This window comes from Halichoeres trimaculatus, unplaced genomic scaffold (assembly GCF_033239565.1).
Source record: "Halichoeres trimaculatus isolate MK-OKI-2021-1 unplaced genomic scaffold, fHalTri1.1 fHalTri1_scaffold_11, whole genome shotgun sequence".
NCBI lineage: Eukaryota > Metazoa > Chordata > Actinopteri > Labriformes > Labridae > Halichoeres > Halichoeres trimaculatus.
This window is the reverse complement of record NW_027437189.1, coordinates 15,270,889-15,287,259: the sequence shown is the minus strand read 5'-3', so window position 1 is coordinate 15,287,259 and position 16,371 is coordinate 15,270,889. Positions and strand designations below refer to the sequence as shown.

At 40.3% G+C, this 16,371-nt stretch overlaps 2 protein-coding genes across 3 annotated transcripts in view; one reads left to right on the top strand and one right to left on the bottom strand.

Moving 5' to 3' along the window:
* The window catches only part of magixb (MAGI family member, X-linked b), a 58,541-nt gene extending 49,682 nt beyond the window's left edge, over window positions 1-8,859 (bottom strand). Inside the window, exon 1 of one of the 2 annotated variants that reach the window (XM_074682153.1) lies at window positions 8,537-8,859. Coding sequence is in view for 1 of the 2 variants with exons in the window: in XM_074682152.1 (XP_074538253.1) it covers window positions 8,009-8,091 (83 nt within the window). In the remaining variant the exon portion in view is untranslated. Of the gene's footprint in view, window positions 1-8,008; window positions 8,253-8,536 lie in introns of those variants that run through there. The other variant, XM_074682152.1, reaches the window with a different exon arrangement.
* A 783-nt stretch (window positions 8,860-9,642) lies between these two features.
* On the top strand, window positions 9,643-16,302 carry gpkow (G patch domain and KOW motifs). The gene is made up of 11 exons (XM_074682154.1): window positions 9,643-9,874; window positions 10,099-10,268; window positions 10,365-10,510; window positions 11,909-12,015; window positions 12,578-12,782; window positions 12,889-13,021; window positions 14,044-14,233; window positions 14,375-14,495; window positions 14,797-14,866; window positions 15,891-15,976; window positions 16,060-16,302. The coding sequence occupies exons 1-11, from the start codon at window positions 9,681-9,683 to the stop codon at window positions 16,186-16,188; spliced, it is 1,551 nt and encodes a 516-aa protein (XP_074538255.1). The 5' UTR covers window positions 9,643-9,680; the 3' UTR covers window positions 16,189-16,302.
* The last annotated feature ends 69 nt before the right edge of the window (window positions 16,303-16,371 follow it).

Below are 16,371 nucleotides of genomic sequence, written 5' to 3'. Positions count from 1 at the left end.
GATGAATTATAGAGCCTAGAATAAAACTGATATATCCACGTTAGAGGACACACTATATGGATTCAAGGATATCTAAGCCTATAAAAAGAATGCTCAATTGAGATTTCTGACCTTTAGGTCAGGAAAGAGCTGACCGACACAGATCCTGTTTCACTGACTTCTCCCCTCCACCAGAGACGCGTTCAGAATCTCTAAAGCCTCCTACCACGGCCTTTCAGTGTAATTTCAAACCACAGCAATCTGTCAATGGCAAAACACACGCACACTTGACTTCCGAGCTATTCTTGGACATTTTTTTTTGTTTCTTCACCATTTTTGAGTAAAGCACAAAGCAAAAGCTTGGGGCTGTTGTGACTCTGTGTGGCATAAACAGCTGCGCCACATCGTGTTTTCTGGTTGACATATGCCTTTTAGCTCTGAATTGCATAAACACATGCTTATTTTATTCAGAGAATGCTCACTGTTCTTAGTTAATTAACCATAAAAGTTACTTTTTTCTCTCTAAAAGAGGGGAAACTGATTTAAGCTTTAACTCAGACTAAACACTCAAGTGCAGCTGTGATAATGATAAGATTTAAGGTCCTGTGCTTTTAATTCTTCCCAGTGATTAGTCTTAAAGAGCTGGGGCCATTTTATCCCTACGGCTAGCAGTCTGGAACAAAATATCTTTATTACAGGACAAATTAGCAGTTATTTCAGGTTGGATCTCTGGGGTGATCATTTATTAAAGTTACAGAGATGAGCTTTGCAGAGGAGCTCAATTATTCAAAGTCAACTTGAAGCAACGACTCAAGGACATGAGGGAATAGCACTTGACATTGGGGTGCAGAGCGTCTTCAAAGACCTTCAGGAAAAACAGGGCGTGAGCAAAACACATCAATTAAGATGAGTAATTGAACTGTGGGTAAAAAGTCACTCTGGTGTAGGTACGCATCATGTCTTAGAAGATTGTTTTTCAACCGAGGACACAGAAAGTACTTCTTCAACAGTAACATGACTTTCACTCTGGCAGCTAAAGCACCATTTCTGAGAGATCCGCTCTGTATCAGTAACATTACTGAGACTTTGTGGGGAGAGCAGTGACTGTCAGCTCTTGTGATCCTCCCGGTGCTCCTGATGTCTATCTAGGTGCCGGACCTCATCCCCATCAAAGCCGTCTCTCAGCTGGTAGATCGCTCTCTGACATAATCGGCTTTGACCACAGACCGGAGTTTGAGAGAAACTTTCCAAAGATAAGAAACTTTTAAACACAATCAGCTTTTGCAGTGAGATGTTGCTCCATTTCAGCTCAGTCTGACAATCTTTTTCCAAATGTGCTCATCACTGAACAGCTTTTCTGAGGCCGCCTGAGCAGCAAAGTCAAGTTTTACGCCTATGAAAGCTTCTGTTGGTTTGATTTGTTTGAGCCATGCTCGCTCTGCTGTCCATGTTGTGTTTCCGCTCTAAATGAGATCTGCCATAATAAAATTAGCCTGTTCAATTAGCTCAGCTAGAATGCTCCATGAGTTTATGTCAGTGTATTTGGTATTTCATGCAGGCAGACTCAAAGTTCAGGGCAGTTGTCTTTCTCAAAAGCATATTGACAGACTGACTGTGTTTTGTCAGCCACAATGTGACCAGACTGCCAAACAGATCCATTTGTTTGTCTCTCTGCAAACACACTCAGTGAATAAACAACTAAAACAGAATTGAAGTTCTTTATAAGCCAGACAAGAGTCAGCAAGGTTAGGTCAGAGTATCTCCTGAGCATGTGCTTGGATAATGCATGTTTACAGGTGACAGAATAATGATGAAAATAGGTAAGTGATGCAAACTGGAAAAGAAACCCCAACTGATTCCTTCCAGGTTCAAGTTTATCAGTTGTGTTGGTTCCCTGCTGTTCTTTCAAAATTCATCCCCTTTTTTGAATTTCCATAATAATTAACGTTTTTGCGATATGACAGCTGATTCCTCCAAATGTTTTGTTCTCTCTGTAATAGCCAGACCTCCAGCAAACCTTCAAAAACTGAAAAGAAATGAACAGTTAAGTTAAAGTTGTTACTAAACAAATTACTAGGGGTATTTTTTTTAACTCTAAAAACTGTTGACGCATTTGAGTCACTTAAAATAAGGGCACAGGTGTGTTGGAATAATGAGTCCAAATAATCCCAGGTTGAGACTAGGGGCTGCATTAAACAGATGGAGGGGATCCGGTACGGCTTGGTGGTCTGGGTAGTGCACCCCATGGGACAAGCCCTTGAGCGGGCGGACCGGGTTTGAATCTAACCTGTGGCACCATTCCCGCATGTCACCCTCCACTCTCTCTCTGTTTCCTGCTTGGTCCACTGTTCTGTCCTCTCCAGTTAAAGGCATAAAAAGCCCCAGAAATTAACATAAATACTCACTTTCTGAAAATTCAGTGGGATCCGTTTATGATTTACTCACGTCAGGACATGACTGCTTGATGAATTTCCTCGAAAGGGTATAGAACTCTAACCAATCAGATACATCTTGCTTTTCGTTCCTATGGATTTTTTTTGTCTTTTTCCAGATTTTTAAACCTACAGCCAAATTCATGATTTGTCATTTCAAACAGAAAAACACTGACAAACGCAATGACTATGACTTTCTAGTGTGGCAACAGTAGAGGACACTTCAGGAGTCATGGGTTCCAGGAGTGCTGAGGGAGCATTAAAGACAGAATCTGAAATTAAAAATTTCAGACAGAGGCTGAACAAAAGGTTTTCAAAGGCAACAACCTGAGGTAATAAGAAGCTCAAAATCATGTAAAGCTGCTAACAAAGCTTCCAGAAAGACAATAAAAAGCCTGGAAATAGGCTAATATCCTCTCTTTAAACATAAAAGCAGCATGACAACAATCTTACTGGCCTGATTAATCTCTTTTCTGACATTTTAATAAAGAAAAACAGAGTGACAAATTGACTTTATCTTGTCTTGTTTTCAAAACTTCTGCACACACAGCATTCAGTGCAGCCTGCAGGATGTCACGGTAACCTGCACTGAAGCACACTGCTCCTAATCTCTCTGCATCCTCTCACGGGTGGTGTTGGAGGTGAGACAAGAAAGGCATCTTAAATAACTGCTGACCCGTAAATCATCCATTCAAAAAGGCTGTGGAGTGGCAGACAAACAAAAATAAAAAGGCACGGAGCGTTGTCCCAGCCTGATCTCTGGGTCTTATCTGAAATCCGTGCCCTGACCTCTTCTAGCGAATATTTACACTGAAACTGTGCGAGCAACGTGGGGTGCAATAAAGCTCCCTGATGCTCACTCGCTACCAAATCTAGGGCACGAGAGAGCTCGACACAAAACAGACAGCAGAGGCAGATTTAAAAATAAAAGATTAAATGCTTGTGGGTTGCAAAACACAAAATGTCTCCCTCTATCACACACGCACGGAAACACTACACTCATTATAAAGTATACATGAAAAAGCTGATAAGAACACAGGGAAGAAAAGTCATTCCTCACTGCACGCCATCGATAAATCCACAATCTATTCCAGCGCATGGTTTGATACCAAAGCTCTGTGTTGATGTTGACTTAGTGTAAGATTAAGAGTATTGAGAATTAAAGTGACACCCTTACACACACCTGATATTACAGCACAAGCTTAGTGATGTCCTCTCGTACAGAAAGCTGTATCTGTAAACGTCAAAGGATCAAGGCCAAGGCAGGGGGGTTGCATTAGAGGGATATGTTGTGTACACACTGCTCTTCTGAGGAACTCTACGGCTGCAGCAACAACAGGTCATCTTACTCAATCTGCCAGGACGCATTACACTCCTCACTGAGATCAGAGATGAACCCTCATCTGGAGGAGGGAGCAGTTTAATTAAACAGAGCAGATCAGCGTCTCAACAGAGATGACGGATAAGAGAGATGGAAATGGAAAAAAGAGGGAAGATATTAGGTAAAATTGTACAGACGATGATGCTGAAAATAGAGCCAGAGCCAGACTTGAAGGAGAAAGGAAGAAAACATGAGTATGAGCACAGAGATGGGTGTGGTAACCTTATAAAAAAAATAGCAGAAATAGTAATAACAAAATGTATTATTCATAAGGGAAAGGGGGGAGGTTCAGTTCACTATAATGAGCATTTTTGTGAGGTCGCAGCTTGGTAACCTGAGCAGGACTTTGTGTTTGTGTGTGTGTGGTTGTGTGGTCGTGTGTGTGTGTGTAAGAGAGATACTGCTGATTCAGTAGGGATGGGTGAAGGTGACCCTCGCCTGCTCCTGCCTGCCTGTCTCACCACCTGATATTGATCCCAGTTGTCCAACTCACATCTGACTCAAGGATACATGGATTCATTGCCGTCTTGACATTTCAAATATGGCAGAGTGTAAATTGTAACTCCTCACACTATCATTGATTAGTTATTGATTCGCTACCTCAGTCAGAGTCTAACCACTTAACTGAGGCTTATCCTTTCCAAATTGAATCTCAGTGCATACAGGCCCAATGGCAAGTATTGGCAAGAAAAAGGCAATACCAATGTGTATCACGGTCCAGGGGTTGATAACTCAATATTGTGATAGTGTGTGAGCAAGGCCATATATGTTGTATCCTGTTTGTGGACTCAGCCTCGTGAGCAAAGATTTAAACATAACAAAAGTTTAAAATAACTATTACTTAAAAAGACTAATCCAACAGGTTTTCGATCCATAAAATAGTAATATCACAGTGCTGAACCAAAGTGGACAGGCTTTTCTCTGGACACATAATATAAAAAGACCAAGCAGCAACCTCTGGTCTTAAAAAGTAAAGCCGAAACAGAAGTTAAAAACAATGCAGGTCCTTAAGTGCCCACTTGGGGCTGGCTGTAAAAGCCCCAGAAGGTAGATACACACCCATTGTAAAGCGCCCATTCTTACTGCAAAATTTAACCTGCTTGGAGTCTGATCCAAGAAATGTTTTTGATTTGAATTGCTAATTTTTCTATCCACTGAAACTGTACCTGTAACTGTGGGTGTGAAGTTTTTTTTTTTTTAGTAAAAAAACATCAGAATGCAGATAAAAAAGTTCTGCATAAATAGAGCCACGGTGGACTTGTTTATACAGTGTATCTATTATAAAGAGGATAAATTTGCAGCTACAATATGTCAGCTACCCTTGATAGGCCTAAAAACTCTACTTTAGAAACCAGTTGTGACATTGTTAAGACTATATCCGTGTTTTATTCAGTCCATAGCAGAGACACTTCAATCAAAATTTAATGTTTTGTTACTATTTTTTCTCCAAAAATACCAACCCTAACCTTAAGTACTAGATTTGTAACAGTATTGTATAACAGTCAGACTTCTCCTGCACTACCACTGTGATAACAAAAGTATACATGTACTTAATTTTCAATAGCTGTACTTTACTGCGCTTATATGAAGATGATGTTTCCATCACCTGACTCAGAACACACAAAGAACATTAACAACTTGATGCTGGGAACCTTGAATTAAGGCAAGCTACCACAAGCTAATGTTAGCCCCAGAGGCCCCTCCTGATGTCTACCCTAATTTTTTCTGATCAAACTGCTCTCTCTTGCTTTCTAAAAAATATTTTATTTGCCTGATTTGAATCAAAATACCAAATAATTTGTAAACCGAAACCTTTAGTTGCTAATAATTTGCTAGCTTTGGGGGAGTTAGTTTTACCACTTGCAAAGCACACTTTTTGTTTACTCTTGTCTACTCGTGATCACTTACCTAAAACTTGTTATTTTCCGTTTTCTAATGGTAACTGTTCTAATGACATGATTTTGTGAACCAGTAAAGGATACAAAATGTTGCAGTGTAACACCCAAGTTGACACATTTCCTGTTATATATCTTTTATATCATAATATGTTGTAGCAACTTTTAACAGTGCACTTGGCTGTTGGCGGATAAAGAACAGGCTACCACTCCAATACCATAAGAAGAACAAATGAATCATGATTTTCAACAGGTGTACACCTCTGAGTCTGTGTAAATTAAATACATATTGCCTGACTCTGACCACTAAAGGGATGCAAACTACAAAAGAAGCAGAGCTTCCAAAATCAGGCTTATATGATGCAAGCTAACAGCCACAGTTTAGCACCAAGTACCTTAACTTCTGCTTAAAAACACTTATTTAAAAATTAACAGATATTTGGGGTTTTCTTGTATCCTCCATTATCTTTGCTCCCAGTCACATAAATACAGTCTAATTATGTGCAATAGGAAATCTCAATTTCTAAGATTTTGCTTGCTCCAGCTTGGCTAGCAGCCCTTCTGGTGTCTGAAGAAACCCTGGTTTTCAATATTAAACTGCTTTTTCTGTGTCTTTCTTCCCAGCATTTTGATTATCTTAGCTTACATAACATTTACAGTCAAATACTGTGGGACAGGAATATTTTAGTTGCTGATATTCCGCCAAATTTGGTGAATGTCACATTCTCCACTAGCATTGCACAGTTTTCTCTTCATGATCATCTATCTCAAAAACATTCTTTTTCTTTTTGCTTTGGACTATTAGTTTAAAGTGACACCCATACAATATGATACTGATTTAAAGGCTATTGTTTCTTAGAAGACACAAGTCAAAGTTTGGGCGGGCTGAAATATTAGGCCATTAGATCAGCTAAATGACGAGTGTCTCAATGATGCTAATTTAAGCTGTGATAAGTTTGAGTCATTTGTGATGAGTGTTCTAGTAATGAAATGAGTCTAGCACAGCTCCAGCGTGGTAGTTTTGTTGTTGTTGTTGTTAAAATTTCACATCAGACTCCACATGAACTGTTGAGGACTAAGAATAGAGCAGGATACAACTGCAGAATCCAAATGCAGTGGCTGGGAGCAAAGGTTTGGACCACAGATGGGAGAATGTGCCTGCGTAGCCCTGCCCTGTCAAGGGTAAACTTCCACGCATACACACACACATGCATATCACACAACAGAGTCCACACAGACACACACACACCACATGGACCACACACATGTGCACACTTTGTTTTCACCACACCTTAAAAAAGCAGCATGAATATGCATGATGCCGAAGGACACAGGAGGTACATAATTAGACAATCAAGTAGTCCCAGCTGACGTGCATTACTATTACAGAGGAGAAATACACCTTGCTTGCTTCATCCCCCACTCTGAGTAGAGTCATGTTAGAACGCAGACATGTATTTCCACTTACTGTCAGTTCAAACTTGAGCAGAGAATTGATATGAGGGGACGACAAACCCAGAATAAATGTGTTTTTTTAGTGTAAGTGCAAATCAGGAGCTGCTGGGGCCCATACGTGATGAGATAGAGGAGAAAAACTGTGAGGTCTAGAGAGCATGTGAGCATGTGTGGACACTCAAACACACCACATGTCTCTGCTTCTCCTCCTTCCAACAAATTAATGATTCATAATAATAACAGCATAACCTTGACTGCTCTCAAAAACCAGAGTAACGCACACCATTAAGTCAGGGTCACACATCCATCACTTTAAAACAGGGACACGCCCTAAACAAACAGGTGCACACTGAGAAACACATGCACAGAGCTGTGTCACTCTCGCGTACACTCTAGACATGCACACACACCTGGTCCTTGATGGGAATTACTATGTGCATTTTACATGTCGGAGTTGCCTTCATTATGGCAACATGGGTACCAGTGCAAAGAACATGTGCTACCTGTTTCCAGCAGGAGACAAAAAAGGGTAAAAATTACATCCTTGATTTAATAATAAAAAATGATAACAAACTTTTCAAACCTGAGAAGTAGCTCACTGGATTATACACACCCTCACAAGCACATGCATGACCACCTGCTGTTAGCAAAGGTAAACTTCAACTGTCAAAACGACACTTATCCCTAAAATCTGCCACCATCATCACTCTCACACACTGGATGAGTAGTTTACACACACACACACACACACACACACACACACACACACACACACACACACACACACACACACACACACACACACACACACACTTGGATTACACACAACAGAATCTCAAATTTCTCGTATTTAGGGAAATACTGACCTGCCCTGGCGCTGACACACACACATCCTCTTCAAGCAGTTTAGCCTTTCAAAGAGGATCCGTTTGAACGCGTCTATATACATTGACCCGGCTGAGGTTAAACACTAAGCATGCACTTGAATTAATACAATATTGCTCGATTGAAAAAAAATACAAATGAGCAGCTTGGTGTGTGATGTCAAAAGCAGGGTGAGAATGTATCGTATCCCAGAGAAAGTCAAAGAGAGGCGATGCGCTCGGCTGACGGGATATTTGGACAGTGATGCTCTCAGAGCTGTGGGATCTTGTAGAGAGAGAGTGAGAGGGGAGAGGAGAGAGAGGGAATAATACACACACTCGCGTCCACACATGCACACACAGACACACTATCAGGCAAATCTGGCACTGGACGCTTTCAAATTTAGCAGCTGCTGCACTGCTAAAGGCAAACAACGCGTCGGATAAACATCAGACACAACATCCCGTTTAACTTGAATGGAGTATTAAGTATTTGCATATTGAAGAATAAGTGCTGGACTTGTTTCTTACCTTCATGTCCGCGTCAGATCCCTCCTTCTAACCCTCGCTGGATAGATACCAGAGGTTGCTTAATTACGCTTTTATTTGTTGGATTATTGCAGCGCAACAATTAAGCAAAGAGACAAACGTCGATAACGTCTGTGTGTCCGAGCAGAGGTGCCATTGAACTGCAGTCGCAGTGCAATCAAGGCACGGAGCGTCTATTGCCGAAGATTAGATCAGATTAGATTGAATGAATCCCGGGGTATCCACGAGAAAGTGTGCTCAGGTTGAGGTTCTGGCCTCCAGAAGGCACTTTGAGATGAAAGAAACGGCGACACAAGGCACATGGGAAGGTTATCTTGAGAAGTTAAGGAGCACGAAGGGGAGGGAATAAAAGAGTTAAAAGTACCGCCCCTTATTATTCCCAGCCTGTACCTGCATCAGCAGCATCACTTTTCGCTTACGAGTTACAACCTGGATTTAAAGGCGTGAGAACCAATTCGCTGATCAAGTTTATTAAAGGAAACGTATTGTGTTTGGTTAACGAGTGACATTTAATAACGGTAATAAATAAGAAATGTGGAGGTGAAAGGTGCGAGTTGAGTTAAGTTAACTAATCTTAAATTATTTTTAATGGGGGAAAATAGTTTTATATTGCATGTCATACACACCAACGGCAAAATGATTATAAAAATTTCCAATATCGGATTGAATATATTACCGTTATTTAATTTCAATTAATGTTCTCTCAGGAATTTAAACTACACTCAAAATTTTGTATTTCATTTGATGTGCCCTTGCCATTTTATTTTATGTATTTAAACTACTTTAGTTTGCTTTCAACCTTTAAATAGTTTTTAGGCATAGTCTCTTCTATAAAACATTTATTTTGTATATCTTTGCCATTATTCTATGTTTACACCTTTGAGTTTTAAATGATATTTTTAGTTGTGGAATCGCAACAGAAATTAAAATGAAAATACAAAAAATTAACAAATCCCATACAGTCCACGACAAATCCCTGTAGAGTTTACCGGTGGTTTTACCATTATTTCTAATGCATGATGGGAATTGTGGTATCTCAAAGGGGCTTAAACTTGACAATTAATACAGCAAAAAACTACAACAACCAGAATACCTTGCTCTTACATCTGCTCAGCTACAAACAATAATGGCGTCGCTTACGGACGATACAGGTGTTTCCACTCCGGTAGCTTCTGCGGACCAGGGAGAGAGAAAAGCCACGGCTGTGTCTTTTGGTTTTACAAAAACAGTCAGCAAGTTTAAACACCCGACAGGGGAAACTGCGGTAAAGAATGAAGAAAGGGATTATTTGACTGGAATTGACCGAAATGAATTGCAAAGGTAGGCTTGGTATGCTAATGCTAACTAGCACTGGCGTAACAGTTACGTTTCAATTTTATCAAAGCTCACTAGCCGGCAATTAAATCATTAACATAACTAAGTTTGTTTGAAGTGAACGCATTGTTTACGTAGATATTGTTGAGTGAGCCGTATTAAATAAAGGTAGTAAACGATGTCCGGCACGGTCTTGCCGGCTAGCTTGCTGACCATATTCTGTCCCACAGTACAAAACCATCAGAGAAGCCCAAAGAGCTCATCATCCCCCTGATACAGAAGAACCGCTGGTACAAACATGAGAAAACAGGCGAAAGGGAGGGAAATGGAGGCAGATCACAAAACACAGCCCAGGAACAGGACTCTGTGGATTCACAGGCTGTCAAAGAACTTATTGAAGGTATGTTTGTTCTTCAAGCAAGAGAAATTAGAAATTAGGGAGCCGTTATCCGCTGTCATACTTAGCTTATGCTGTACCTCTAATTCATGCCTGCAGACTCAAGGAGGCAGCTGGAGGAGTGGCAGAATGGGCCTCAGTCTGACAGGCTCCTGAACCTCAGCATCCCTTTATTGATGCAAAACCAAGTGCCAGACGGCTATGAGGATGGGGACAAAGTAAAGGTGGACCTACGACCTGAATCCGTGAGTAGTTCAAACAAGTGAATGACAAAGTCTTTTATCTAAAGCAGAGGCGAGGAAATGTAAGAGATATACATGATAGAGAGGGTTTTATTGATTTAACTTGATGCACTCTTATTCAACAAGTTTTTATTTTGTGATCACTGAAAAGGTTTTAGACTTATACTTTTTAATCTTTGATCATTTTGTCAGAAATATTTTGTCCATGTGGAAAACTCAGGATTTGTCCAGTGTCTCTCTCTTTTTAAAATTTAGCACTTTTGTTTGTTTGGTGATCTTGGCAATCAAGCCATGAAATGTAACACCAAACATCACAGTGATTTAAAGAAGATTAAACTAATCACTGTCTCCTTCTCCTTGACCAGAAAGGGTAGATAAAGCACCGGACAACAGTTTTAAGACACAAGAGGTCAAAACAGAGTCCAAATTCAGGTTATTTCTCATATTGTCTCCTGTTTGTTTTCCAAGGGGTGTTCGCTAATATAGTAATTTTACTCCACTGTTTCTTCATGAAAATTCCTTTAATTTTTTTAATCTTTGAGGCGTTGTAGTGTCAGTGGCCTTGACTGTACTGCTTAGTAGCACTGATGTTTGTGAGATGTTTTTTGATGAGGACATGGATTTCAGGATTGACACAAGTTTATTTCTTGAATGGTTCCAGACATGAACATTATGATACAATCTGCCAGAGATGCATTACAGTGAGCCTGTAAAAAGGCCTGACTCTACAGAATGTCCAGTAGACCGGCTACTTTGACTCAGTTTGAAATTTGAGTGTGTGAAAGTGCTGACGGTCAACTGGCAGAAAAATACCCATGTGTGTATTCTCAGAAGTGCGCATGCGTGTGTTTACAATAAAGAAAGGTTATGGTGGCAGACAGGCGTCAACATTCTCCCCAGAGATATGCAGGCAACCAATCAGACCACTTTTCTGTTCCTTTTCATCGAATGCCTCATCCCTGTCACTGTCATCACATATCTGCTCTCAGTCACAGTAGATGTGTCTGTCAGAGCAGGAGAGTCACGGGCAACTGGCTCAGTGCGCCCTGAGCTCATTCCAGTGCGCTCTCCTCTGCTCCCAGCTTCCCTCAGAGGAAAGCCTTCAGCAGAGACAGATATGAGCAGGGCCACTGCTCTATGAAGGTCTCTGTGGCTGCTGCCTGGTGACTTTAGTCAGCTTGGGATGAGTCTGACAGCCTAGAGCCAAAAGGCTGAGTAAGACCGGCATCATAAACTGCTGCTCTGTCCATCGCCTCCAGTTCCAGAGGTCAAAGATTACACAAGCGCCTCATTTAGCCCCAACTGGATTTTGTTGATGAACACTGTGGATTTTTTATTTCCTTAGTCAAGCGTCTGTTTGTTATTTTTCTGAGAGACAATATTATTTTTTGTGTTTATCAGTCAACAGAGGCAGATTATGAGAATGTTCCTGTGGAGGCTTATGGACTTGCTATGCTTAAAGGGATGGGCTGGAACAAAGAGGAAGGCATTGGACGCACCTTTAAACAGTAAGTAAAAACCTGAACCCCACTGTAGTTTACATCACTGTGGTGTTTAATTTCCAAATGAAAAAAAAAATCAAAATTTTCATGCAGTTGGGTTTATAAAAACTTCTTAGTTCAACCTTCAGATTAAAAAATAATAATAATTGAATCAAGAAATATGAGAAAGATGAGCTCTTAAAATGTGCTATGGGTATTTTTCGTAACTTCTTGGATGTTTTATTCTGTGGACAATTCTTAACTTGATATCAAATCACAGTACCTGATGTCTGCAGCTCTTAAATTAATGTTTAAAATGTATTAATTTGAAATGATTAGGTGTGTAGACTCTGACCACGTTATGCAGTAACTTGCCGTCATACATTAGACCACTTTTGTAAAAACACTGATAATGTTATTGTGTCTTTTGACGAGAACCAGTTTGTAAGATCAGTTATATTTTAGCTCTAATTGACTCTAACAGCCTGATTTTCAATAAAGGATGCTTGTCCTCAGCTGCAACCACTTTCTTTACATCCTACACATCTGTGTTTATTGATTTAATGCTTTTCTTCTCTGTCTGCTGCAGACACGTGAAGCCGATCGAACACCAGCTTCGTCCCAAAGGTTTGGGTCTTGGTGCTGATCGCTCAGCGATAAAGGACCTGGAGCCCAGCCGAAATCAGCGTCCACCAAAACCGGGTGAGGAGCGAGGGAAGGAGGAGGAGCTTGTGATGGGTCCAGGTGGCTGTGTTCTGGTGACATCAGGGGCACATAAAGACCTGTATGGCAAGGTTAGATTTTGACATGAAGTCATCTCATGATACCAGCTGAAATGTGAGCATTTCTCAGTTTGATTTTGTTTTCAGAGTAACTCCTTTTTTTATTTCGGTGTTGCAGATCGAAGGAGTCGATCCAGACAACGCTCGAGTGATGGTGAAGCTGGCCATTGGCAACAAGACGGTGACAGTCAGCCAGTATGCTGTGAAACTGGTTGGGCGCAAAGAATATGAGAAATACAGCAAAGATCTCAGTGAGTAGCTGGAGAGATAAAGCTGAAAAGTTTCAGGAAACAGATCAGGGGCCTGTACTACGAAGTGGGATTAACATATCCTGGGTCTCTCTCTGTAACTTGGATTGATATAATCGGACATTTGCACATCCCCTGATTAGCGGTAATATGGAGCTGGATACCAATTCAGTCAGTAAACTCAGAGTTTTCCAGCCTTGATTAGTGCGTGCTCACACAAAAGGGGTGGCCTTTACTGCATCTGACCAATCACAAACATGGAGGAAGCCCTGCAGAGCATCCCACTTCATCATGGAGGAGAGGAGTCCAGCATCGTACTACAGGCCTCTGGATACAAACAAAACTGTGATCTTCAATGCCAAAGATTTTTTTTCCCCCATTTTTGCCTGTAAACTCATTGGCCGCCAGCCATTTTCAGAGCATTTTAAATGATCTTTCAAGACCCAAATAATATTGTTTTTTTTTAATATGTTAACACCAAAACTACCTAAGAAGAGTGAACGCTCCTCTTTCATGTCTCCCTTCCTGTTTTTGATCCAAAAAAAAAAGAAAAGATATTCCTCTGTCGTGTTTCCTCATGATCCCGCCGCTCTTTCTCTCTGAACTACTGTGACACATCCTCAGTTGGGTCGTGAGCTGCCTGGACTTTTCTGACTTGCAGCGTCTTGCTATGCCTCCGTCATCTCACATCTTCTCCTCATATCCTTGCAGATCTCTCATCCAAAGAGTGCAACGCTCTCACCCACAGTAGCTTATGAGCATGATTTTGATTGGCAAGCTCTGCCAGACCCTGCCTCCCCCCGCTAAAAAACACAATTTATCTCTATAGACGCAGTAAATGGCTGCAATTGAATCGATGCCTCAGCCAGTGAGTTAATAAGCCTGTTGTATTCAATTTCTGTGATGTCAGAGTTGTCAGATCGGTTTAATGTCTAAACTTTTCATTGAAAGGATCTGAATAAGCCTGGTTTTTCCACATTTTAATTAAAAATAATTAATATCATGCTTTTTTTTCCATCTACCAGGTCGCCTGAGTAAAGCCCACAAAGACAAGGAAAAAGAGAAAGAAAAGGAGAAAGAGCGAGATAGGGATCAACAGAGACGAGGGGAGAAAGAAAGGAAGGCTAACGGCAACGAGGTGAAACACAAATCTTCAGAGAGAGACGACAGAAAAGATGAAAGAAAAAGGAAACACAGGGAATCAAGTCAAGACAGGTACTATTCGAGAAAAATATTAAACGACAAATTATATTTTTACTGTCAAGTATTTACACTTACATTTTCTATGATTTATCTTTCTGTTGTTATCTGTCAGTATTTTCTTTGACTGCTTCATTGTTTCTGTGTCTGCCATAGAGAAAAACCTCCAGTGAAAGAAGCGAGACGACCGCCGGCTCCTCCCTCCTGGCTGCAGAGAGACTTAAAAGTTCGCTTCATAGACAAATCTTTCAAAGGGGGCAGATACTACAACTCAAAGGTAATGATGCCCTGCCTACAAAAGATTATTCTTAAAGCATCCCTTTTCATGTATCAGCTTAGTAGAGTTGTTCAAGATCCACTAAATGTGAGAGAATTCGATAATACCCAGCACATTTTTAATCCCCTTACTTGTGCATCTACATTTCATTGGCCTGAAATTAAATCTGCTTATTTATTTTGGGATTAATTTCACTCTAATCGCTCAAATAAGAGCAGTTAGCTGTAGAATACTGCAGCATATCTTAAGCTGCAGAATTTGAAAAGTCACAGCTGTTAAGTTGAAGCTTGTTTTCGTTTAGATGCGTGTGGAGGACGTCCTAACACCAACAACATGTGTGTGTCGAACTGAAGAGGGAAGACTGCTAGACGGTGAGTCATGAGCGTCATCTCACTCTCTCTGGTGTTTTTAATTCCTTATCAGGGTTGTAGAACGAATGTGAACAATATGTGTTGGAACTGTGCCTGTGAGCTTACATAATACACGCAAGTCACTGGGGTGGTAAAACTAAGAGGCAAGGTGTAATTTGTCTTGCAGTAATTGCACGAAAATCTGCCTCCCTGTGTACAGCTTTTTTGTTTGCACTTGAAAGGAACCAACCAAAAACAAAACACAAAGAAAGCCCCTTTATTGTTTTAAACAAACCAGAAATGCTTTATTTCTTTTCAAGAGTTTCTGACAGGAACATTTCAGGAATATTTTTTTGCTGAATACGAAGAAACTGACACTGGTCCCATGGCTTTCTTTGGCTTTGCTGGTTATCTTTGCTTTGACTGGCTGTTGGAAAGAAACAAACCCAGATAGACTTTTTTGTTTTGTGCTCGTCAAAGAAATGAGATGTTCAGATACTGAATGGTTTAGCAACAGAAGCTTTACCACCACCACCTTGTTTTAAAGCTAAATAAAAGGGTCTCATTTGCTCTCATTGAGAGACCCAACAAAACTTGTATTTTTTCTTATTTTTGATCAACTTTTTTAACGTTTGACTGTGAAAGAAAAAATATTCAAAAGACAAAAACTGAAAACATAACTTAAGGTTTCTTTGCTTTCTGAGTAATTCAAAACGCAGAGATATTTAATTGTTGCTGTAAACCATTAAGAAAGCATTAGTATGAATTAGTTTTACAGCTTTTGTTTGCAACTTAGTGGAAGTAGCTCCCACTGCAGACTTTTAGATTTCTTATATACTCTACTCCAGTTATAGAGTTAGCATAAAGAATGTCACTCTCAGGGTAGTTTTCTTTTCTTTTAAATACATCTTCAAGCTCAGCTGACGGATAAATTAGTAAATCTTCGTATGCCCTGAACCAATAGTAAATAGGTAACTTTGTTCCACTGAGAGTTCCTTAAAAAAAGCCTTTTTCAATAAACTTGTTGATTCTTTCTCTGTTTCAGATGTGAAGCAGGACATGCTGGAAACCATCGTTCCCAAAAGTGAAAATGACTCCATAATGGTTGTACTGGGCGAGCAAAGAGGACAAGTAAGACACCATCATCTTACCTGCATCATAAAGCCTCATGTTTGTATCATTTCTAACAGCAGTTCTTACATTTTTCCATTCAGGTCGGCCGAATCTTACAACGGGATAAGAACAAGTGCAGAGCAATGGTGCAGCTCGACCGATACGAGGAGAAAGTCTTCACTTTGGACTATGACTGTATTTGTCACTATGTAGGAGCAGGACACCACTGATCTGTTGTTATATTTCTTTTATCGTTTACCCTATTGGAAACTTTTTGTTACATTCAGGAATAATGCATTTAAGATTTTAAGACATTTCAATTTTGTAATAAACCATTGTAAATACCTATGTTTGTATGTGCTGTTTTTACAACAACCACCACATTAAGACAAGCCAAGTTATTTTTACAGTTA